Source organism: Lissotriton helveticus, chromosome 12 (assembly GCF_964261635.1).
Source record: "Lissotriton helveticus chromosome 12, aLisHel1.1, whole genome shotgun sequence".
Classification (NCBI taxonomy): domain Eukaryota; kingdom Metazoa; phylum Chordata; class Amphibia; order Caudata; family Salamandridae; genus Lissotriton; species Lissotriton helveticus.
Window position 1 is genome coordinate 744,842,555 of NC_136073.1, and position 23,891 is coordinate 744,866,445.

At 45.3% G+C, this 23,891-nt stretch overlaps 1 protein-coding gene across 3 annotated transcripts in view; it reads left to right on the plus strand.

Moving 5' to 3' along the window:
- LOC144799627 (intelectin-1-like) overlaps window positions 1–23,891 on the plus strand; it is a 110,971-nt gene that overhangs the window by 52,249 nt on the left and 34,831 nt on the right. For all 3 annotated transcript variants that reach the window (XM_078671046.1, XM_078671045.1, XM_078671047.1), the window contains exons 4-6: window positions 20,553–20,800; window positions 22,462–22,620; window positions 22,728–22,848. In XM_078671046.1, coding sequence (XP_078527172.1) covers window positions 20,553–20,800; window positions 22,462–22,620; window positions 22,728–22,848 — 528 coding nt within the window. The remainder of the gene's footprint in view (window positions 1–20,552; window positions 20,801–22,461; window positions 22,621–22,727; window positions 22,849–23,891) is intronic.

Here is a 23,891-nt window from a genome sequence, read left to right on the forward strand (position 1 = left end):
AGTATATTATAAATGTAAGACTTTTGCCTGCCGCAATACTTGTGTGTTCTGCTGACACGTTGCATGTCCCGGGGGGACACCTTTTGGGAAAACCGAGAACACAAACCCTCTTATCATATGCTCAGCAGGATGCACATTTATTTCTACTATGGTACCGTGTGCTTGCGGCGCTGCATTGTGGCCACAATGAATAATTACATGGATAGATAAAATTCCTCATCTGCAGCCAGGTTTCTGACTCGCCAGCTATGGTCCGGTCAGCAGCCAGTCTGCATCAGCTACAAACATCGAACCTTGCGGGGTGGTGGGGGGGGCGCCGCCCGGGGCTGACACAGCCCGGGAATGTTTCTACCCTGTACCCTCGAGGGGAGATTGTCCTGCCTGTCTATTATTAGGAGAGGAGGTGGCCGAACGGGTAGGGCGGGCGACCTTGAATCTGGTGATCCGGGTTCGAGTCTCGGCGAGGTCGCCGAACATCCTGTGATTATGATCCATTCAATTTTCCGTGCCTAACAAAATGGATGTGTCATGAAATGCAACTGGAGCTAGGTAATGCAACTCGATGCCCAGGCCTCGTCTCGCTCGTGCCATTTAAAACAGGAAAATATTTTGTCTCGGCTTGCTGGGACCTCGTTTCCAGCGCGGGTTAGACTCGTTTGGTCATTAGGGTTCCATATCGCGCGGGGCCATCCTGTGTGAGGGCAAGGTACTGAGCCGCTCGTCCTTGGGGTGAGCGTTATTTGTGAGCTCCTCCCTGGTCTTTACCCGGGTATCGGCTTATGCATGCGTGGGCTCCTTCGTGCCTGCTGGCTGTCTCTCTGGCGCCAGTATGGTTGAGGCCCCGCTTTCACTACGGACCCACATAATTCATTATAGCGCACAACTTTTGATTTGCCTGCCCTGTTCACGAGCGTGATCTAGACACGGGTTTGTCGTGCAGCCCCTGCTGGGCAACTGGCTTGCAGTGCTGCCCGGGTCACGGGGAACGCTTCATCCGTTATTTACCTTTCCTGGTATCTACCCAGCACCCTTGGCTGGTCAAATCTTTGCCAGCAGGTGCCTTGTATGTTTAATAATTGCACTGTACTAACAATTGTTCAAGGTAGCGCGCCATCCTGCGCCGAGTCGCACTGTACCCTTGGTGCTGGATACAGGGTTCGAGCCTGGGGTCCATCTAACAGGGTTCTCTTCACAGTTTCGCATCGGCTTCCTGGGGAAGCTTCTAGCGCCGGTGGCCAGGGGCTGGCCAACCACAGCTGGGTCAGCCGGTCTTAGCAGGTCATGCAAGCTGATTATTACTCTTGCATATTAAGCCAGTGAGCATAAGAGCCCGTGCTGGCACGTGCCATTAGACGCCCTTGGTTAGCCTCTGGAAGGCCTCCGGTTGTGGCTGCCGGCAAGCATTGTGGGGAACTTTTAGTTCATTCCCAGTCTTTTGACAGAATGTTAACAACCAGACACCTGGTCGTGAGAGTTATGCATGAATGTTATTCATTTATGACTGTCCTTTAGGCCATCTCTCCTTCACTGTGCTCTTCTCTTCCTTGCTTCCCCCGCCCAAACCCAAGGTTGGCCGCTGATCATACCTTACATTTGAAGACTATCACGTTGTGTATAAGGGCATGATGTTCCTTGAGTGTGGGTGTGACACATATTGTGTTTAGAGGCGCTGTAAGTGCCACTCTATGAACACCACGTGAGGCGGTTCATGGGTGTTACTTGCGTTGTGGTGTTTGCTGGACTGGAGAGGGCTGGGATATTGTTAACTTGCAGTATATACGTATAATCGTGGGCATGATACTTTTTGCCTGTATATCGGTTTTCCGACTGTACTAGTCATGCCTTACCAGTTCGGATCCTTTAATGGATCCCTTATGTCGGCGCATACATTGGAGATGTCTTGCGGTCGCGCTAATGTTTTGGCTACCATATGCAGGGCTAATAATCACTCTAGTTTGTACGCTGTACCATGACACAGACCCATGCACTTGTCGTCTGCCCTATTGGCCCATTGGGGCTAGGCCATTTACCCATACGGTGGGTCGCAATATTTCAATGCTTTTACACCTGTCTCTGACTGGAACTTCATGTCAGGAGGAGTTAAAAGATGTGTTTTAGACATAGGGTGTCCTTACTATGATGAGTTTTGTGGCCACGCCTGAGTGTATCCCTAACTGTTTTCTAGTTGGACTTGGGAGACTAGTTGAGCAGCGGTGGCTGAGCGTGAGAATAACTGTATTTTGAAGTAGATGCTCGAGCAAGTCTTTTTTCTCAAACCCGATAAGTTTTGTTTGGAATAGACACGCAGACCAGCAGGGGATGAGTTCGCTACCACGTGCATTGAGCGGCGCAAATGGAAGCTCTAACAATCCTAGATAGCCAAGAGGGTATTTGGATTTTCGGTGTTGCAGCCAGCGTCTTCGTGTGCCGCGGAAGGTCCTAGCCGCTAAATGGTATTATGTCGAGGTCTAGTAGGTGCTTGTTTTATCCTCCTTCTGCTTCTCATGAGTGCATGTCAGGTGGGTATCTTCCTATCTGGAAGGGTAGGTGCGAGGTGGTTTGTTTTGCGACTGCGTATGTGTGGTACGGAAGCTCCTTTTGTCCGCACTAGCATGGGTCAAGGGGTGCTTTTAGCCTTGGTACCTTGGGTCTTCACCCAGGTCATGTGCTTCAAGGCCGTGTGTTGCGCCAGCCTCCCACAGTATAGCAGCGCAAACAGTTGCAGCGAGTTGCTCTGTGGTTTACAGTCACTTTACATGGCTTGCCCCGGTAGTGAGAATTCCATTCACACCCCATTCACAGCATTAGTGCACCCCCCACACCAGGCATAGCGCCCGTCCTGGGGGCCCCTCCTTGGTCGTGGGCAGTTCAGAGTATCCTGGGTGTCCTCTTTGGCGCCGGGGTCGCGCGCACTGTGAGAAGCCTGTGTCGTGGTACCTTTCCTTTGGTGGTTGGAATTTCTGGAAACTTTGGGTCCAGTTGGCGCCGGGTGGCATGCATCGTGGGAAGCTGGTTTCGGATTATGGCTTGAGCGAAGTCTCGCTGCGTGGCTATCATGGTCCTCGTGCCATCAGGAGGATGCATGTGGCCCTCCGGCATGTCCGATTGATGCAGGCGCCATTATGGCATTCTTGAATGGCTGGGTGGAAATTTATATTGGCATCTGAATATCATACATATGGCAGTTGGCTGCTGGGCTTACTCCTGTGGCCCTCAATGGGGAGGGGCCCTCACTTTTGGGTATTACCTTACTGTACTGTTATGGCAAGGTATGACTGTATGGAAGTCCGCCTAGGATGTGCCAAAATTAGGATAATTGGCAATTCTAGGTCTAGCCCTAGGATAATAGGATCATAATTCCCCCTTGCGCATATCAATCTCCGGGGGCCTTAACAAAGAGGGATAGTTGGTCTTGTCATATGCACAATCCTGGGACCTACACGGTTTTCAACTTAATATATGAGAAGAAAAGGTCACATGACAATAGTCATTTCGCTCTTCCATAATACTGCTGTTTGTCGTTTATCCACGGCTCTGGAATCTGGAAGGCAGCCCATCTGCTGAGCCATCAGTTCGGGAGCTCATGCTGCCTCTCAGTAGAATGTAGGGTCTACAGCCTGCAGTGTTACATTCATTTCATGTACTAGTGGAGCAACTGTGCAACCACAGCCTGAGCCTGGATTGCCAATAATACCTATAGAAGTGGGCCCCTAGAAGACTGTATATAGAATTGCTCAGAAGTGATTTAACAGCTGTTATGAAAATTCAGAAGGATCTACCTGGTATCCTAACTCCCCCCTTTTGCTCGTTTTCACTATTATGGGTGGTGGCTTTGCACGATGGGCTCCTTTCAGGTATTGGACACACGGCTCCTCGTTCACGGTTAGTGTGGTTGGTCTCCCCTGGCTTGCGTGGGAACAGCCTCTTGATTGAACCTGAGTGACCTTTTGATTCCTTTGTGCCCCTCCCAAGGTGATTAGTTGCCTGAGGTTGATATCACCAATTATGCGGGCACCTTGGTTCAGCTTATTAAATGCCTCATGGCGAGGGGTCGTAAGTCAACCGCATAGACAAGCTATTCTTAGGTAGCATGGTCTAATCAGCCTCCAGGCTAAACTAGGGGGCATGGGATTCCAGCTGTTTACCTTTGCAATCCTGTATATCAAATGTAAGTCCTCCACGCAAGTTTACTAAATTAAGCATTGCGCACTGAAATATCCCCCTGTACTTTGCTTGAGGATAGTTGCACAAGCGTACATAAAGCACAGTTTACGGCTGTATTTGGAGAATTGAGCTTCGGCAGAAGTTGTTCACTACTGGGTGTAGTCTGCTGATGCTTTGTGTGAAGGTGTGTGGTAGGTCTCAGTGGCATGCGCTGGTTCTCCTATTGGATAGATTAAGTAGCGATATCAGCAGGGGAGGCCCCCTCTTCACTTGGTCCCTTACCAGGGGTATGTCCTCACGAACCTGGGATAGTCTACACTATTGCTGTAGAGGGTTTTGTTCCCGGGGGTTCATGCTGATTAGTGTCAGGGTGGCATTGGTTTCAGCGGGCGTGTCATGATGCAGGTCAGGATCTTGAGGGGCACTTGGTTGCAGTCCCAGCAATCCCTTTGTGGTGGTAGTAAGTCAACCCCACAGACAAGCTATCTTAGAGGTAGCATGGCCTAAGCTGCTTCCAGACTAAAACTCGAGAGGGCAGGTGATGCCTGCGGTTGTTACCTTTTCTATCCTGTATTAGCATATGAAAGGACATCGTCCAAGTTATATAGTATAATAAGTATTGATCCCTTCAATGCCCCTGTGCTCTTTGAGTATTGCAGCACAGTGTTCAACATAAGCACACTTTCTCGATGTTATGCGGAGTACGGCGTTACAGTAGTAGTTGTAACTTGCTGTGTGTAGCCCGCTGACGCCTTGTGTGAAGGGTGTGGTTGAGTTCAGGGCATGTGCTGGAACGCCTTTTGTTTGTTACGAAGCGCCTTCGGCAGTAGGGGCCCCTCCTCATCTCTTTGTCATTACCTGGTAGTATGCCCTCACGAACCGGGGATGGTTACACTAATGTGGTAAAGGAATAAGGACCCGGGGGTATCTGCAGATTAGTGGCAGAGGGGCCTGGGTTTCTTCAGGCATGTATTGTTCATGTCAAGATCAGGTCACTTCGAGGTGAAAAGGGTCCACCGCTCACCTGTTGTTTTGGTCTTGTTCCTTTGGACTGACGGGATGCTCTGCAGAACAGGGTTGCAGGTTTCCCTAAGAAGCGAAGTGGTGGGGGGCCCGGTCGGCGACGGTGGCCGCCGGCCGGGCTGTGGCGGAGATACTGGGCGATCCGGAAGCAGAGAGGTGCAACACTGTACTTCAGCGGGCACTTTGGGGTGCCAGAGCCTAACCTAGAACCTCATGGGAGGTCCAGGAACTCGTGTCGGCGCCCCAGTAGTCCTTCGGGCGGTTGTGGGCCTGTGCAACCTGGGGTTTGCCTAGGTACGCCCCGCAAGGGGCGTCAGTAGTAGTATGATTACCATAATGGTGCAGCAGTTGGGTGGTTCGCCACTGTGCTGATTGGCTCAACAGGCGGGCAGGTGGCGAGAATGTGGTCTGCCCTTGGATCGCCCGTAAGATAACCCACCGTGATTACATATTGTTGTATGTAATAATAAACCTGCAGCAACTTTTCCCAATCTTAACACTTGTGTCTTTGTGTTATTTGCGGGATGTGGTATATGTTGGGGTGGGGGGTTCCTGTAGTCTCAGAGGGCTGCCCCCGTCCCTTACTATGGTCAGCCACTCCTCCCCAGGGCAGGCGTTGCCCGGCGGGAGGTGGGCGGGTCGGTGACGTGCGTCCGGGGCGGCAGGCAGGATGAGGGGGTATATCTTTCCCCCTCGCCATTGTTCAGGCCTCTTTGCCGCTCCGGACGTCGCGTGTACTTCTTCGGGGACACTCTTTTCCCTCCCTACCTCTAACCCAGAGTGTCAGCTAAGGGGGGGCTCCTAAGGGAGTTTTAATGTGTTCCTTTTTCGTTGCAGGCGGAGTTACTGGGCGATCCGGAAGCAGAGAGGTGCAACACTGTACTTCAGCGGGCACATAGGGGTGCCAGAGCCTAACCTAGAACCTCATAGGAGGTCCAGGAACTCGTGTCGGTGCCCCAGTAGTCCTTCGGGCGGTTGTGGGCCTGTGCAACTGGGGGTTTCCCTAGGTACGCCCCGCAAGGGGCGTCAGTAGTATGATTACCATAATGGTGCAGCAGTTGGGTGGTTCACCACTGTGCTGATCGGCTCAACAGGCGGGCAGGTGGCGAGAATGCGGCCTGCCCTTGGATCGCCCGTAAGATAACCCACCGTGATTACATATTGTTGTATGTAATAATAAACCTGCAGCAACTTTTCCCAATCTTAACACTTGTGTCTGTGTGTTATTTGCGGGATGTGGTATATGTTGGGGCGGGGGGTTCCTGTTGCCCTGATGTGACTAAGCATCATGTGACTCAATAGCTCTCTTAATCTCCATGATGGCTCCCCAGCGCCTGGATACCCTCAGAGGCGATAGGTCCATGCTTTATAAATGCGGAATTATTATAATTTATTTATTCATTACTTTCTGGAGCTTCCGGGAGTAGTTAACTACGCAGTGCTTATTTATTATTCCTGTAGGAATATGCCTAATATTCCCATAGGAATTTGAACCATTGATGTGCAAGCTGGTGAAGACTTTAGCTTCCAGAAAATTCTCGAATGGAATACTTTTTGGGGATGACACTTGGACTGGCTAGTTACAAAGGGAAGTAACTGTGGGACTGGCGTGAGACATAAATGCTATATCCCACTGCTGTGGAAGTCAGGATTGGTTTGGATGTTCTAGCTTTTGTTCTCATTCTACACGAAGAAACCTCCATTTTAGAATGCACAGAAGAACAGGTGGGGGGGGGATCCACCATTTTAGATGGGAAACATTCTTGGTGGTCATTTGAGAAGTAAACCTGCCTCTGTAAGGGCTGCTGTGGCCTGCAATGAGGATTTGGCTTCTGGCAAATGTAAAGCGAGGAATTATTTTAACTGTTGGTCAAGGTCATTTATTTATAAATAACTGAGTTGCTTTTAAAGATTTATTTTTTCTTTCTCGCATATCCATAGATTGGGTGAAGGGAAACAAATATGAGAAGTGGGGTGTAAACCATATGGGTCTTGTGTGCATTTGCTTCCACTAACAGTGAGAGCAGGAAGTTACTTTTGGCCGTACTCCATTTTTTTGGAATATTTTGAGACCTCATTTGGGAAAAGGATACCTGCACCAGTCGGCAATGTCAAAAGTTAGTCATCCAATAGTTCATACCAAGGATGAGTTTCATGTTCTCGGACCACTGAAGTCTCTAGTGCTTTCACTGTGTGCACATTATAAGCAGAATCTGCCGAAAAGTGGTCTTTAACCCACACATAGGCCTAAAAAATTCAGCAAAATCTCCATCTGGGAAGAAACATGACCGGGAGTTTGAATTTACAGTCCCCAAAAATCCACATACACACCTCATGGCACTTCTGTATTTCTCATCTTTGCCTGGTAAGCTCATGATCAGATGAAGCGCGGGCCAGGGAAGGCAGATCCAGACTTGATGGGGGTCCAGGTCAAATGCCACCCGGAGGTGCGAAGCCCTCCCCCCTCCCCCCGTTGCATAGCCCGTGAAATGGGCTGCGACCAGGAGTGGTCGCCGACTGCCCCCCAATCAGTGGGTGAGTTGGCAAGCAGCGGGGGGGGGGTTTAAATAGGGTACGGGGCCCTGAGCAATCACATAACCCCACCTCTGCCAGGAGAACATGGAATCCCACCCACCCTCACCAAAGGATGCGGGCGTCACAGCCGCAAAGTGAAGGGAGGGCAGTAGAAACCCAGGAAAGATTGACAAAAGAGAGAAAATTACTAAAGGTAGATCGAAGACTCACACAGTGTCCTCACAGCAGGGGCACTGAGGGAGCTAAGGGCAGCACACAGAGTAGATGTGACGCTCCCACAGGGCCCTTGGGATGCCTTACAGCAGGGGTACTGAGGGAGCGAAATGACAGGACACAGCAACAGGCAGAGTAGATGAAATGCTCACATAGGGGGCTCTGGGGATGCCGCACGACAGGGCCCCTGAGCAGCAGGTGAGGGGCCAGCAAAGGATCCAGCAGGGCAAGCGGAACCGCACTTGGAGCCCGGCAGGTCCTGACGGACACCCACCCAATTCGGTAGCAAGTTGAAGCCTGGAACCGCAAACACAGAGGCTCGGACAAAAGGACACTCCGCAAAAAGACACTGCCTGGTAACACATGCCCACAAGTATTGTGGGTAAAAAAGACAATGACAAACACAATAAAGTATGTAATAACATGGATGTTTATGAATGACCAAGTTAATTGCAAAATGTACAGCCATGTTATATGTATGTTTAATAAACTGCAACCTTTTAATGCACCAAATCATGTTGTCTGTGGTGTAATTAAAGGTTAAGGGATGCAGTTGAATGGGCAAAGGGGGGGGGGGAGAGGGAGACTCACCCCTGGGAGGGGTTTGCAGGCCTTTGCCTATCCTAATGATGCAAGTTAATTACTTTGCTCCCCAGCAGAAGGATCAAAGGCTGCCTCTCAGAAAATGACAATTAACAGTGATACGCCAAGTTCCTAGGAAACTAAGGGGAGGGGAGACAATCTACTTTTGAAAAATAGCATAGTAGTATTTATTAATTTGTATTATTAATTCATTTGTGCATAGCATTGAGTATTGTGTGTGTATGTGTGTGTGTGTGTGTGTGTGTGTGTGTGTGTGTGTGATAAAAGTACTTTTCCTTTTTATGAGAAAACCACTGAATGGACAATGAGAGAGAGAGAGAAACTTGTTTATTTAGACCATGGTCTTTTAAACAATACAACACAAAACACAATCAGGATCCAAAAAGTATGAACAGACAAAATTCTACTACATCATAAATAGTTAAAATTCAATACATGTTAAAAGAGGGTTAAAAGAGGGTAGCACCCTCAGAAACACACAGTTCATTAAACCCAAGTTTTACGGAAGTCTCACATCTCTAGAAGAATAAAAGGAAAAATTAACTTTATAAAAGGCTTAAAAGGACTTAAAATCAGTGTCCCTCCTTTGATAGCTCCCTTCCAAAATCTTTTATGGCCTTCAGGAATTTACCCAATCCAATTGCAATTTCTAACGAATGCATATCTGTAAGTAAGCATATCGCCTGGGCACGTTATGTTATGTTATGTTATGCACTTTTGTATTGCGCACAGCTGCCCCAGCTAAGGGGCGTCCTGGCGCATGGCAGGCAAAGTGCAACAGATAGCAGAAACACAACAGAGAAAGAAAATTTATTTAAAATGGAAAGTTTTCAGCGCTTTGCGAAAGGCCAAAAGGTCATCCAGTAGCCGCAAGTCCGCGGGGAGGGAATTCCAAAGTTCAGCCGCCCTAACCCGGAAAGAGCGACCCCCAGCCCGACACAGCCTGTATCGTGAAATTATAATATGTGATAGGAATATAGGACGTAAAAACAATTTCCTTATATCATATACAAATGTGCAATCAAGCAATATGTGCAACATATCATTTCTTAGGCAACGCCCACAGTTACAATTACCTTCTGGTCCAATCAGTACTGATTTTAATTTTCCGTCTATTTTCCAGGGGTTAACCCCAACCCGGGTCCTTAGTATTTCATGTCTTAACCCTTGGTTAGGCAATATATCCAGATGCGGGAACCAACCTTCATTTACCCAGGAGTTTTTTAACCACTGGACCGATTTTTTCCCCAACATGTAATCAAGGTCCTGTGCCCTTGAGAACGACTGGCCTTGTTCCCTAAGTGTTCTCTTTTCGAAGTCGGCTATCAGGGCGTTCTGGTAGAATCCCACATTAAGGCGCCCTGATACTTTCTGGAGGGTTTTTCTCACATCCTTTGCCCAGCCAAGATTACTTATTTGGATTTCCTCTCCACACCATTGTGAGACCTTAGGTGTCACTCCTGGGTCTTGGCGCTTCCAAAATCTTACCAGGGCCATTTGGGATTGTACACTCCAAGAAGTTAGCCCTAGTTCCAATCTAATTGCTTGAACCATTGTACAATTAGGTAAAGACAATAACATTTGTTTAAATCTTTCCCTCTTCCTGATCCCACTCATTTTTACCGCTCAAGTATAACACCTCTGCCCCGTACAATACTTGGGGGGGGGGATCATTGCTTCGAATGCCTTTATCATTGGTTTGTGTGTCATGTCGCCATATTCTTTATTAAACTTTTTTAACCCACATGTGGATGAGAAGGCTTTTGCCTTTTGAGCCTCCAAATGGGTGCGCCATTTTAGCGCACTATCAAACCAGAGGCCTAGGTATCTATATTCCTTGACTGCCTCTAGTTTGTCATCACCCAAAAACCAATTGAATTTCTTCTTACTCTTCCCAAAACATAAGACCTTAGTTTTTTCCATATTTACAGTCAGTATTTTCCTATCACAATAGTGTTTAAAAACATTTAGTTTCCTTTGGAGTCCTATTTCAGTTTTGTCCAGGATCACTAGGTCATCAGCGTATAAGATGCAAGGCATTTTGTGCCCATTCATTTTAGGACTTGCGCTTCTTTCCACTTCAAGTAACGCAGGAAGATCTGCCAAAAAGATTGAAAATAACAGGGGTGCCAAGACGCACCCCTATCTAAGACCATTCCCTACTAATATCTTATGAGTTAGTGACCCGTGCGTATCTCTAATGACCTGGGCCCAATTCCCTCTATGAAGCTCTTTTAAAATCAACAACAAGCCAATCCGGAATTCCATATTTTAACATATTTTCCCAAAGTTTATTACGATCCACAGAGTCGAACGGAGCCCGAAAATCAACAAAACAACAATGTAAATTCCCATTTTGGTCTATCGATTTCCGGGCCAAGGCCCATAAGGCAAAGCAGTTATCTATTGTGGAGTGGCCTTCTTTGAAGCCACCTTGTTCCACTGGGATAATTGCTCTCTCTTCTGCCCAAATCTTTAACCTACCTAATATTATCTTAGCAAATATTTTTCTCCAATATCGAGTAGGTAAAATTAATCTATAGTTCCTTGGTGCGTTGACGTCCCCTTTTTTATGGATCGGTCTAATTATCGCACCCTTCCAATTACTAGGTATTATCCCTAATTCTAGGATTACTGAAAACATGTGGGAGAAAAATTCAGCCCACCAAGATGTCCGAGACTTAATTATCAAGGCCGGCAGGTTATCTGGGGCAGCAGCTCTTGTTAAGTTAAGGGTCTTTATTGTATTAAATACATTTTCTACTGAGAAGTCTGGTTTTAGATCGTCAACTAGACCTCTCCAGTCCACTTGCACTTCCTCTTCAATTTCTCTCCCCGTTGGGTAAAGTTCTTTCAGATAATCCTCCCAAGCACCCTCTTCTACCACACAGATCATTGAGGCAGCTGAGGCCTCTGATGCTGATCGGACTAGATTCCAGAACAACCGTATGTTCTTGGATTCTATTGCCTCCAGCAATTTCCCCCAACAATTATCCTTATGGGCTCTTCTTGTACTATAAAGAAGCATGGTATAGTCTTTCTTTAATTTGGCGAGGTTTTCTGCTTTAGCCTTATCAAATTTTTTACGCAGACTGCGCTGTTCTCTCCTTAATTCGCTTTTCTTGTTTAGACAGTCTATGTTAAACCAGTTACCTTTCTTAGCCTGTATGTTTTGTTTACTCTTGCTGGCCTTTACATCTATTCTAAGTTCGACCTTGATACTTTGTACCACTTGGTTTATCTTTTCAATGTACCAGGCCAGATCTACACCTGCTGCACATCCTAAGGGTATCTTTTGTTGAAGCCTGGTTAACTTTTCTATATATTCTTCGGTTAGCCGTGTTGAAATGCGCCTGGGATAGTCCATCTGGTGTATAATTACTTTCTCTGCAACACTTTTGTGGAAATATGCCAACTCCAGTTCTAAAATATTTTGGTCACTATCTTCTATATGGTTGACCCTGAAGCCCTTTATTAAATTAAAATTCCATGCTTGCATAAAAACATAATCTATAGGACAGTTTTGTGACCCTTGTTTAAAAGTTTTCTTTGCCGGGCGGTCTTGTGGAAACCTGCCATTCAAACAGAAAAAACTCTTGAAGCTAAATAGTTTCCCAAACTTACATCATGCAGTGAGCATGAAGTTTCGGGAAACTTTGCTTGAGTTATATCATTGGATTCTAAAATTTCCAGATACATGAGATCATGCCGCTTAGGGTTAAGTTAATGATTAAAATCTCCCACCAACAAAATCAAATCTGAATCGTACTTTTCATACAGTACATCTAAATCATTCTAAAAATTTCCCATTTCAGCTCCATATTCCTCCTGGGCACCCCATTGCATATACACATTTAAAATCAACACATTTTCGTTCTTATTACCAACAGCAAATAGGGTTATTCTACAGCAGAGCAGCCATTTACATGTTACAGTGAGCTGGGATACATTTTCCACTAATTTTGGAGATAGTAACGTCAATAAACCCCCTGCCGGGCATCCTGATCTCGATTTTACTGCCGGTCGATAGGCTTGATGGAGCCCTTCCACTATGGGTGGCTCGCCACATAGCCAGATCTCCTGGATACAAAGGATCGCATTATTTTTTGCAAGTTCTTTTAACCGTTCAAGTTTTATTGAATTTCCTAAACCATTTATATTCCAGGAGACCACTTTTAGGCCATATGGCTTCCCCAATACCTATTCCACATAGCTAAGGGGCCCGTACCTATTAGATTCCTCTAAGTACTGCTAAGTATTGCTTGGAATGTCCTGGAGGGCTAGTACTAAGGCTCCAATTCTTCCAAGAGTCCTCAGGAGCAGAGTTATTTATTATAATATTAAGGTTTCCCGAGCCTTGCCCTACACCTCTTTCTAACAATCTTACTTGCCTTTTGCCAAGCCCTGCATGGTGCTTTAAGAAAGCTTTTCCTTGCAGTACACTTTCTTCTGCCCCTACTTCTTCGATAGGTACTAGCCGAATTCCAGATTTTAGTATCTCACTTTCTGCTCTCTCGATGGCAATTTTTACCAAGTCAGAGTAAACTTGGACCTTAGTAAACTCTTTTCCATCAGAGGTTGCTTGAAAATCGACCTGTCGGAGATCTTTTATGCCGATCCCTTTCAAGTAACCAGTCCCAGGATGCTTGTTTCCGGTCCAGGGAAAACATGGCTTGGCAGTTCGGGCTGGACTGTTCCCATGAGGCACAGGGTCAGACTGATTTGCATATAGCCATGTCTGAACTGGGGTGGCCGAGTGAGCTAAAGAATGGTGATGGATTAAACCCAGATCAGTTGACTGGTGGTGAGTGTTTGATTTGCTCAAACGCTCCGTCCATCATCCCCTTTTGTTTCGCTTTGTTCGCCCCAAGTGTGGCAGGGTATGCTCAGACGTGAGCCCCTTGCTCACTTGGCCACTGGATTCAAGATAGCCTGGCTGATGAGGATTATGAATCCGAAACCGGTCCCAGGATGCTTGTTTCGGGTCCAGGGAAGACATGGCTTCGCAGTTCGGGCTGGACTGTTCCCATGAGGCACAGGGTCAGACTGATTTGCATATAGCCATGTCTGAACTGGGGTGGCCGAGTGAGCTAAAGAATGGTGATGGATTAAACCCAGATCAGTTGACTGGGGGTGAGTGTTTGATTTGCTCAAACGCTCCGTCCATCATCCCCTTTTGTATCGCTTTGTTCGCCCTAAGTGTGGCAGGGTATGCTCAGACGTGAGCCCCTTGCTCACTTGGCCACTGGATTCAAGATAGCCTGGCTGATGAGGATTATGAATCCGAAACCGGTCCCAGGATGCTTGTTTCCGGTCCAGGGAAGACATGGCTTGGCAGTTCGGGCTGGACTGTTCCCATGAGGCACAGGGTCAGACTGATTTGCATATAGCCATGTCTGAACTGGGGTGGCCGAGTGAGCTAAAGAATGGTGATGGATTAAACCCAGATCAGTTGACTGGGGGTGAGTGTTTGATTTGGTCAAACGCTCCGTCCATCATCCCCTTTTGTATCGCTTTGTTCGCCCTAAGTGTGGCAGGGTATGCTCAGACGTGAGTCCCTTGCTCACTTGGCCACTGGATTCAAGATAGCCTGGCTGATGAGGATTATGAATCCGAAACCGGTCCCAGGATGCTTGTTTCCGGTCCAGGGAAGACATGGCTTGGCAGTTCGGGCTGGACTGTTCCCATGAGGCACAGGGTCAGACTGATTTGCATATAGCCATGTCTGAACTGGGGTGGCCGAGTGAGCTAAAGAATGGTGATGGATTAAACCCAGATCAGTTGACTGGGGGTGAGTGTTTGAATAGCTCAAACGCTCCGTCCATCATCCCCTTTTGTATCGCTTTGTTCGCACCAAGTGTGGCAGGGTATGCTCAGACGTGAGTCCCATGCTCACTTGGCCACTGGATTCAAGATAGCCTGGCTGATGAGGATTATGAATCCGAAACAGGTCCCAGGATGCTTGTTTCCGGTCCAGGGAAGACATGGCTTGGCAGTTCGGGCTGGACTGTTCCCATGAGGCACAGGGTCAGACTGATTTGCATATAGCCATGTCTGAACTGGGGTGGCCGAGTGAGCTAAAGAATGGTGATGGATTAAACCCAGATCAGTTGACTGGGGGTGAGTGTTTGATTTGCTCAAACGCTCCGTCCATCATCCCCTTTTGTATCGCTTTGTTCGCCCTAAGTGTGGCAGGGTATGCTCAGACGTGAGTCCCTTGCTCACTTGGCCATTGGTTTCAAGATAGCCTGGCTGATGAGGATTATGAATCCGAAACCGGTCCCAGAATGCCTGTTTCCGGTCCAGGGAAGACATGGCTTGGCAGTTCGGGCTGGACTGTTCCCATAAGGCACAGGGTCAGACTGATTTGCATATAGCCATGTCTGAACTGGGGTGGCCGAGTGAGCTAAAGAATGGTGATGGATTAAACCCAGATCAGTTGACTGGGGGTGAGTGTTTGAATTGCTCAAACGCTCCGTCCTTCATCCCCTTTTGTATCGCTTTGTTCGCCCCAAGTGTGGCAGGGTATGCTCAGACGTGAGTCCCATGCTCACTTGGCCACTGGATTCAAGATAGCCTGGCTGATGAGGATTATGAATCCGAAACCGGTCCCAGGATGCTTGTTTCCGGTCCAGGGAAGACATGGCTTGGCTGTTCGGGCTGGACTGTTCCCATGAGGCACAGAGTCAGACTGATTTGCATATAGCCATGTCTGAACTGGGGTGGCCGAGTGAGCTAAAGAATGGTGATGGATTAAACCCAGATCAGTTGACTGGTGGTGAGTGTTTGATTTGCTCAAACGCTCCGTCCATCATCCCCTTTTGTATCGCTTTGTTCGCCCCAAGTGTGGCAGGGTATGCTCAGACGTGAGCCCCTTGCTCACTTGGCCACTGGATTCAAGATAGCCTGGCTGATGAGGATTATGAATCCGAAACCGGTCCCAGGATGCTTGTTTCGGGTCCAGGGAAGACATGGCTTCGCAGTTCGGGCTGGACTGTTCCCATGAGGCACAGGGTCAGACTGATTTGCATATAGCCATGTCTGAACTGGGGTGGCCGAGTGAGCTAAAGAATGGTGATGGATTAAACCCAGATCAGTTGACTGGGGGTGAGTGTTTGATTTGGTCAAACGCTCCGTCCATCATCCCCTTTTGTATCGCTTTGTTCGCCCTAAGTGTGGCAGGGTATGCTCAGACGTGAGTCCCTTGCTCACTTGGCCACTGGATTCAAGATAGCCTGGCTGATGAGGATTATGAATCCGAAACCGGTCCCAGGATGCTTGTTTCCGGTCCAGGGAAGACATGGCTTGGCAGTTCGGGCTGGACTGTTCCCATGAGGCACAGGGTCAGACTGATTTGCATATAGCCATGTCTGAACTGGGGTAGCCGAGTGAGCTAAAGAATGGTGATGGATTAAACCCAGATCAGTTGACTGGGGGTGAGTGTTTGAATTGCTCAAACGCTCCGTCCACCATCCCCTTTTGTACCCCCTTTCAAGTTAGGGCAATGGGCGAATGAATTAAGAAGAAGTGCTCTATTTAAATACGAACTCTTCTTCATTTTTTTCCCACCCCTTCCCATTACTTGCTCAAAATACAGCCATTGGTTTCCATTAGGCTCCATTCCTTTTGATTTTGGCACCCTATGTATTTGTTGTATATTAGTTCTAACTTCATTGGCTTTCTCATTGTGTTGCTTCCCCTTTTTAGGTCTCGTGACCTTTAAATGCGCGCAAGCGCATTGAGGGAGCGAGAATTCAAGTGCTCAAAACAATCGTGAAACCAAGGGTTTCGTTCGTGCGGTTTTCTTGAAGTTCACGTGAATCACGTGAGCAAACAAGCACGCGCATTCACGGCCGCACAGCACATCACAGGGCTTCGCCCAGCGTGCGCTCTGCGGCTTCTCCTCCCCTAATTAGCAGCTTCTCCCATGTCTCTCCGGCTTCCCTCCGGCCATTTGCCACACTCCTTGCCTCTGTCTTGCCTCCCCCTCCATTCTCCTCCCCTCGCTCGCATTCCCGCCCCCCACCAGGCTCTGCTGGCCGTACTTTCAGTTTCCCTGCCGCGTTACTTGCAGCTTTGCACTGCATCTCCCCGTGTTGAACATAATCACCGTCTTTCTTTGTTTCCTGCTAAAATACATTTCAACTCCCCTCGGCAGCCTTCGTTTGCTATAGTGCGAACAGCTGCTGTGCAACAGGGGATTCTCTATATTTATTTTGTACTACTGGTCTGCTATAAAAATCCCCTTCAGCACATTAATATCTAGTTACATTTGCTCTTCTTGCTCACGCAGAGCTGGGCTTCTTTAATTGCGCGAATACATAACAAATGACGTCGAAGTGGAGACCCAAAGAAACCACTAGGTGGCGTACTTGCCAAACCTCTAAAGCTCTCGACCTGCATTCCCATGCATGATATGACAGAGCGCTTACACGGCTTTTTCAAAACAATGACATAATTCTAACAAATATAAACTCAGGGGTGTGGACAAACATTTGCAGCGAGTAGATTCCCCTCCAGCCTTCGTAACATGACCGGCTAAAGAAATCGTCATAAAGACAAAAGCACTCAAGACTTCATTCAGTCACACAGCTCCTAAGATATCGGGTTTTCGCCACGGGGCACCAAACCCCTTACTAATTAAGTCAGAAGCTTGCCCTAGATGTTTTTACTTGTTGGCCACGTCCACTTTACATACACTGAGAGTTCTGCAGCGCGCTTGGTATGAATAGAAAACAGGCTTCTGTTTCATGCCCGAAAACAATGTCAACTGGCAATGAACCTAAAACGTGCTAAGGCCAACTGGGGCCAAAGACAAGGACCTCATGTAGAAACAAGCACTGGCGTTGCCAATAGGTCTCGCATTAGGAAAGTTTATGTCATTTACAATACCAATAGGTTAAACTTTCCTAATGCGAGACCTATTGGCAACGCCAGTGCTTGTTTATTTTGTTTTCTACTGCCAATACCTTTTATTACTTGCTTCCTTGCTGGATTCTCTGTACTTCCTATTCTTACTCTACTCGCTCTCTCTCTCTCTTGTTTTTTGGGGACTTTGATTAATTTTAACACTTGTTCCGTTAGACTTATTGATTTCTCCAACTCTGTCCCTTACTCTGCCTTTACCCTTTCTTTGCACTCTTTCCCTAATGGGTCTCCCCTGTCTTGATAGAGTATGTCTCTTGTATTCGCCCCTTCTTTTTACAAGCATAGGCCATTTTGAGATATACACTGACAATGAAGTATTGGGCATTGTATGGCAGGAAATTGGAATTGCTAGCCCACAGCACCTCCTTTAAATAGGGCTTGAACTGCTCAGCGTCACTACTCAGAGAGTCAAGTGCTACAATGCCTGGTTCCCAGTAAAGATACAATTATAGACCCATTACTTGTAAAGGGCTCACATCCTTCGCAAATAATAGCCCAATTTCTAACAGCCAGCATATCGTGAAGTGCAATAGTCCAATCTGCTCAAGATGAGAGACTGAACAACTAATATCTTTCTAGTAGCAGGAGGAAAGAGGGGTTATTTTTCTTAAAACCTGAAGCATGAAAAAACGATGACATGAGTGGAGGGGTATGAATTGTAGACACTTTTGACAATGTGTCTTCGAATCATGAATGGAACCTTTGACTTTATTAACTTTTGTGTTGTTAGCATCAGCAAAACATGCCTGGACAAAGGATGCAACAAGATCCACGGGGGGCAACACAAAGATTAAACAAGATAAGGCTAAAAGAAGGGCCCTGTGAACACTTTATCTAACAAATAGGCTTAAAAGGGGAATTAGAAGAAGGCATTGAAACAGCTTAAGCAAGGCCAATCAGAAGAATAAAATCAGGCTCAAGTGTCTATTGTACCAGAAGAGGAGGCCAGTAATAGACAGACAGGGGTGGTGTACTCCTCTAACCTAATATAAAGCAACTCTATGTAGTATTAAACATGCTGGCTCTAAAGCAGATTGTACTCAAGGAGAGTAATTTTATGGCTCCAAGGTGAAGATATAAATAATGTGACCTATTCTACAAAATACAAAAACAACATTGAATAAAGATAATATAACTAGCATTGCACTTCATCTTTTAGGTATTAAATGATGCAATTAGTGTTTTAAATAGCGTTGATGTGCCACCTTGGGAACACTTCATAGCAGTAGGTGGTGATGGTAATAGTTCAGGTAAGTACAGATTCTGAATCTGTGTAGAGTAACAGATCGGGAAAACAATGGCTGTCAGTGAGGTACAGCCACACATCAAAGCAAGGAATCTAGGTCTACCCAGGACATGTGAGGTAAGATCAGGAGAACTTAGTGGGAGCTAGGTCCCGGTCCTTGTGAGACAGGGTTCAGTCAAGGGAAAGCAGCAATGTGTGGAAAACAACTCTGAAACCACTTGGTTTAAATTGAGAATAAAATTGATCACCTCTTCAAGATGAATCAAGTTAATTTCTAGAGGCAAGTGCTCCACTCATTCAGATGTCGCCTCCAAGCTTTAATTTACAGTGTTCACTTGGGCAGAGGCATGATGAATTACAAAATCTCAAGTTCCTCTTCAAGCACTATTATATGAGTCCATTTAATAAATAAAGGCGGTTTTCAATGAATCCCTTGTGCATGTCACATACAACCTTGGTCCTGCTCCTCTGCTGTACAGTAAGCAAACACCGGTCCATTAGGCAGGGGAGATGGGCTCAAACTTTCTGGGGATGAGATACCTTCTGGACCCTAAAGTTTTAATTTGACAATCCATTGAATAGAAATGTTGGGAGCCCAACATAGATTATATTATTTTATTACTTTATCTTAGTCCAACATTGAGTGCCAGGGTTACAGCCCAATCATCAATTAGATGATTGGGCTATAACCCTAGAAAAGAACATCCACAAGTATTTTAGAGTCTCTAGTCTCTCCTAGGCCAAATAAATAAACACTTTTCAGGGGAAGTGAATGGGTTTGTAATGGATAAGAAGACATTGTCAGACTAAGCAGACAGTATAATTTTGCTTGTCTATACCATTAGGGCTTTGGTGGTTTTGATGGTTGCTTCAAGTGATTCTCATGTGATAGGAAGCATGGTAGATAAAGGACAGGCTTGTATATCTTATATCAGGTTACTGTGGAAGACCATCTGCCTTGTCGTAGAGGAGCACCGACATCCTGATGAAGGAAAATCAGTCAGCGAAAATTTCCTTTTTTAATGAGTTATTTACTTATTTAGGAGTTATTAAGTGTGGTAGTTTGACATAAAAAACTAGGTATTTGTCTCTGCTCCATTCTAAACCCAGTCTTCTTTAAATGTACTTTCCATGTTGGACTATAATGCGATGTCCTGAAAGGGAGCAAACAAGTGAGGTTTTCTAATACAGTATAACTGTTGGATAGAATTTTACTTGTAGCCTTACAGGGCCTGCTTCCTTACGTTATTGTGTGGTTTGTTGCTGCTTTAATTTTCGCTAATCGGTAACTATAACAGAATCTGGTCCATGGTGAAGAGACAACTCAGTGGATATAGCACCACCAAAATTAAGTTCAAAGGGGAAAGATGCCAAATCTTGGTACTAGCCTTTGTTGGATGTCAGGTTCTGTTGATCTCTGGCAGTGCCCAAAACTCAAATCCTTACTCTAAGTACACCACAAGTAGTAGGTAGGATAGCGAGTAGAGACATTAATCCTGGTAGCGAGTGCTATAGAAATAAAGGCAGTGGAATTAGTAGATGTAGCATTAGCCGATAAATGTAGCAGTTTAAAGATTTATTAACAGTTGCAGAAGAAATAGGAAAGGATCTATGAGAAAACTATAATTGATGGTGCGTCATAAGCGTCACATGGTAAGACTTCATAGAATGTGTAAAATATTTAAGACTGTCTTCTAATTCAAAAGTGTAAGCACTTGATTGTGTAGCCTGCTTTATATTACTTTAACTATATCAATAGCTTTGCTATGATTTCTGACTGCTGATGCTATGGCTCATCTTCTCAGTCGGCTAATAGACGTTGGGCTTTGTTTATGAATAGATGGAATATACTCTCTCATCACTGAAAATGGAGTGGAGTACCAGACCTTCTGCGACATGACCACTAATGGAGGTGGCTGGACCTTGGTGGGCAGCGTGCATGAAAACAACATGGCTGGAAAATGTACCGTGGGGGATCGCTGGAGTAGCCAGCAGGGCAACAACCCTAAAAACCCAGACGGTGATCGCAGCTGGGTGAACTATGCCACCTTTGGGGCCCCTGAAGGAGCAACCAGTGATGACTACAAGGTACATTATTTGTGTACTTCGTTTGCATTGAGTTGGGGGAAAGCCAGTGGTTCATGAGAGTAAAATTAAATTCAAATAGATCATCTTGGGCCAAACTACGATTCATTTGAGTGTTTCGGACAATGTATTCCTTTGATGCAAAAAATGATCTATGGAACGGATCATCATTCAGTAAGAAAGACCAGCACTTAAAACAAAAGCTACAAAGTTCACTGAGGATATATAATAATGTTGCAACATGGATATTTTAACCACTAATGAAGGAATAATAAAAGGGGAACAAAAGTGGATGTCAAGGAACAGAGTGGCAGTGTATATGGCAAAGGGAAATGCCAGGCCCTATATGTTGTCCCAAACACCAAGAAATGACCAGATGATGGTTGCCACTCAATCTAATAATAGGCTGGGTAGAGATTATAGATGCAGAACCATTACACTATCCCCATTATTGCAGAATTTGCAATTGTATTCAGCAAGGGATGATTATATACCCACATGTTTGCATTCAGCTTCCTAAATCAACACATATGATGGCTGAGCCATCAAGTTTGAAGACCATGGCTAGCAGTGGTAACCACATTGATGCTTGGAAGATTCAATATCATCTGCAAATAGGTTACTTTCAGGTATATTTCTTACTTTTTATACTTTAAAATAGCTCCCATACTTACTTCACTTTTCTAAACAAGCATTTGACCTTCCCCAACTCCTCTGAAACAAACAGTGATGTACAACTCATCCACATCCTGAAATAATTGTTATTGTTCAGCAACAGTATATGTTCTGGTGCATCCTGTCACAGTTTAATTGGAATTTAATTAGAATTGCAAGGACTGGTGTTCCACTCCCAAGCTGGGTATTCTCTTTTTTGATAAAGATACCTTTCCACAAATACTTCAGGTTGCTGAACTCTATCCTTTTTTGAAAGTATACAAGAATTACTACAGGTGAATCCAACATCAGAAGTCACTTATATAGTAGTCTAAACTATTTCACACTACCCTTCAAACCAAATGAGTAATTACTGTGGGTAGAAATGACATAAAATTGATAAAATCAGCAAGAACTGTGACATTAAGCAATACTTTCAGAGTTCCTCATAATTCCTTCATCTTAGTCACAATATGTGGTGAAGAATTATGCGTGATAAACAATGTTACACAAAAAAACGAAGCATCATTCCACAATGTTGTCTGTATCATCTCAGCACCAATTATTTCAAGCCCTGTCCTCTAGAGACCCTCCAATTGCTAATGGAATTGTAAGTCATCATAGCATTTTGAGGTAACCTTGAATGAACAGTACCACAATGTGTTTGAAGGGGAGTTATGGTATGAACTTTGATACATGTGAGAGAAGGTCTCTGTATGTAAGTGGGAGGCTTTATTTGAGATTCAAATCAAATACCTGTCATAAGGGACCAACACAGCAGAGGACAAACGATTGAAGCAGTGATTAATGATCTTTAATGGATTAAGTTGACTGGACAACTTCATTACCACTATGTCTCCATGTTCACCTGCTCAAAAAATGGAAGTAATACGTTTTTTTTTGTTTTCTGGTCATGAATCATTTCTATCAGTGTTCACTGACAAGTATAGAACATTTGACAAGCTTCATTCTTAATGTATTGAGCAGGTCATGTTTTCTTTTTTAACTAGAACCCTGGATATTTTGATATCCATGCCAAGAATTTGGCAATCTGGCACGTACCAAACGAGACTCCTATGCGTGACTGGAGGAATGCATCGATACTGCGATACCACACGGAGACTGGATTCTTGGCATCAGAAGGTGGCAATCTCATGACCCTTTACAAGGTAATAGGCGTCATTTAACACGCTATTTGAATTAACTCTAGACAACTACTTATATTTTTCTGCAAACTCTCGAAGTTATTTAAAGACATTTGCGCTTATTCGTTTAGAAATATCCATTAGAATACAACGGTGGAAGCTGCCCAAAAGACAATGGCCCATCAATTCCTATTGTCTATGACTTTGGCAATACTGAGATCACCACAAAACTTTATCCGCCAAATGCTAAAGGTAAGTGTTTGCTGGTTAAGTGACGCTTCCCTCAATTTACCAAGCTAGCCACTTGGACTGATCTCTTCATCACCACAGGCAATGCATTTTAAAAAGTTAATCATTTGATATATGAAATTACTTTAATTATTAGACATGCAACGTTGCAGCTATTAGGATTCAGATGTCAGACTTTGACCCTCTTCATAAATATTTGTACTAAGATCTACATTTTAAAGCCTATATCATAAGTTCTAAAGCACGATGAGCATATGTTTTGGCAAATAAAAAATGTATTGCTGTATATATTCTCAAAAATCTGATATGGACGTTAGTATTACAAAACCATAAAAGGTCAATATTATATTATCTATTGTGTACTGCTGTCTTTTTTCCTAAAACAAAGATATCATGTCAAACTGGAAGTTTAACCAAGCCCAATATAACAGCCACATACCGGAATACCATAATTTGAGAGGTCTATCTAACAAGCTCATAAATACCCATCTGCTTTGAGTAGGTTTCTCCATCTCATGAGAAAAGTACAGGTACTACATTTGAGAATATAAATGGCAGATACGGTGGCCCAGATTTAGTAAGGACTTGCATTGTCCTTCCTCGTCACAAATCATCGTAAGGCAATACAAGTCCTCATCTGAGATTTACTAAGTTACACAACACCCTTTGCATGTCTGTGTTGTTTAGTAAATACAAAGTAACCCAAGCCAGCGCACTGTGCTGCATTGTGCTAGCTTCCATCTAGGAGGCGTTCACTAGGTAGAGATATGGTGTCCAACGCATGGAGTTTGGTGCATTCCCAGATTTACAAAGACTTGTAACCCTGAGAATATGTTAAAATGATAAGCCTTCCCCAGTGAGGTGTAAAGAGGAGAAATGTCTTTATTTTACTTCATCATTTCCTCTTTCCATGTATGCTGCATTTTGCAACACATGTAGAAAGAGGAAAACACCATTAAGGACTATTTTTATACAGGAAGGTGTCCCTTTCTGCACAAAACCTGCTACGTTGCATGAAATATGAGAAAATATGCCTCTGTATGTTA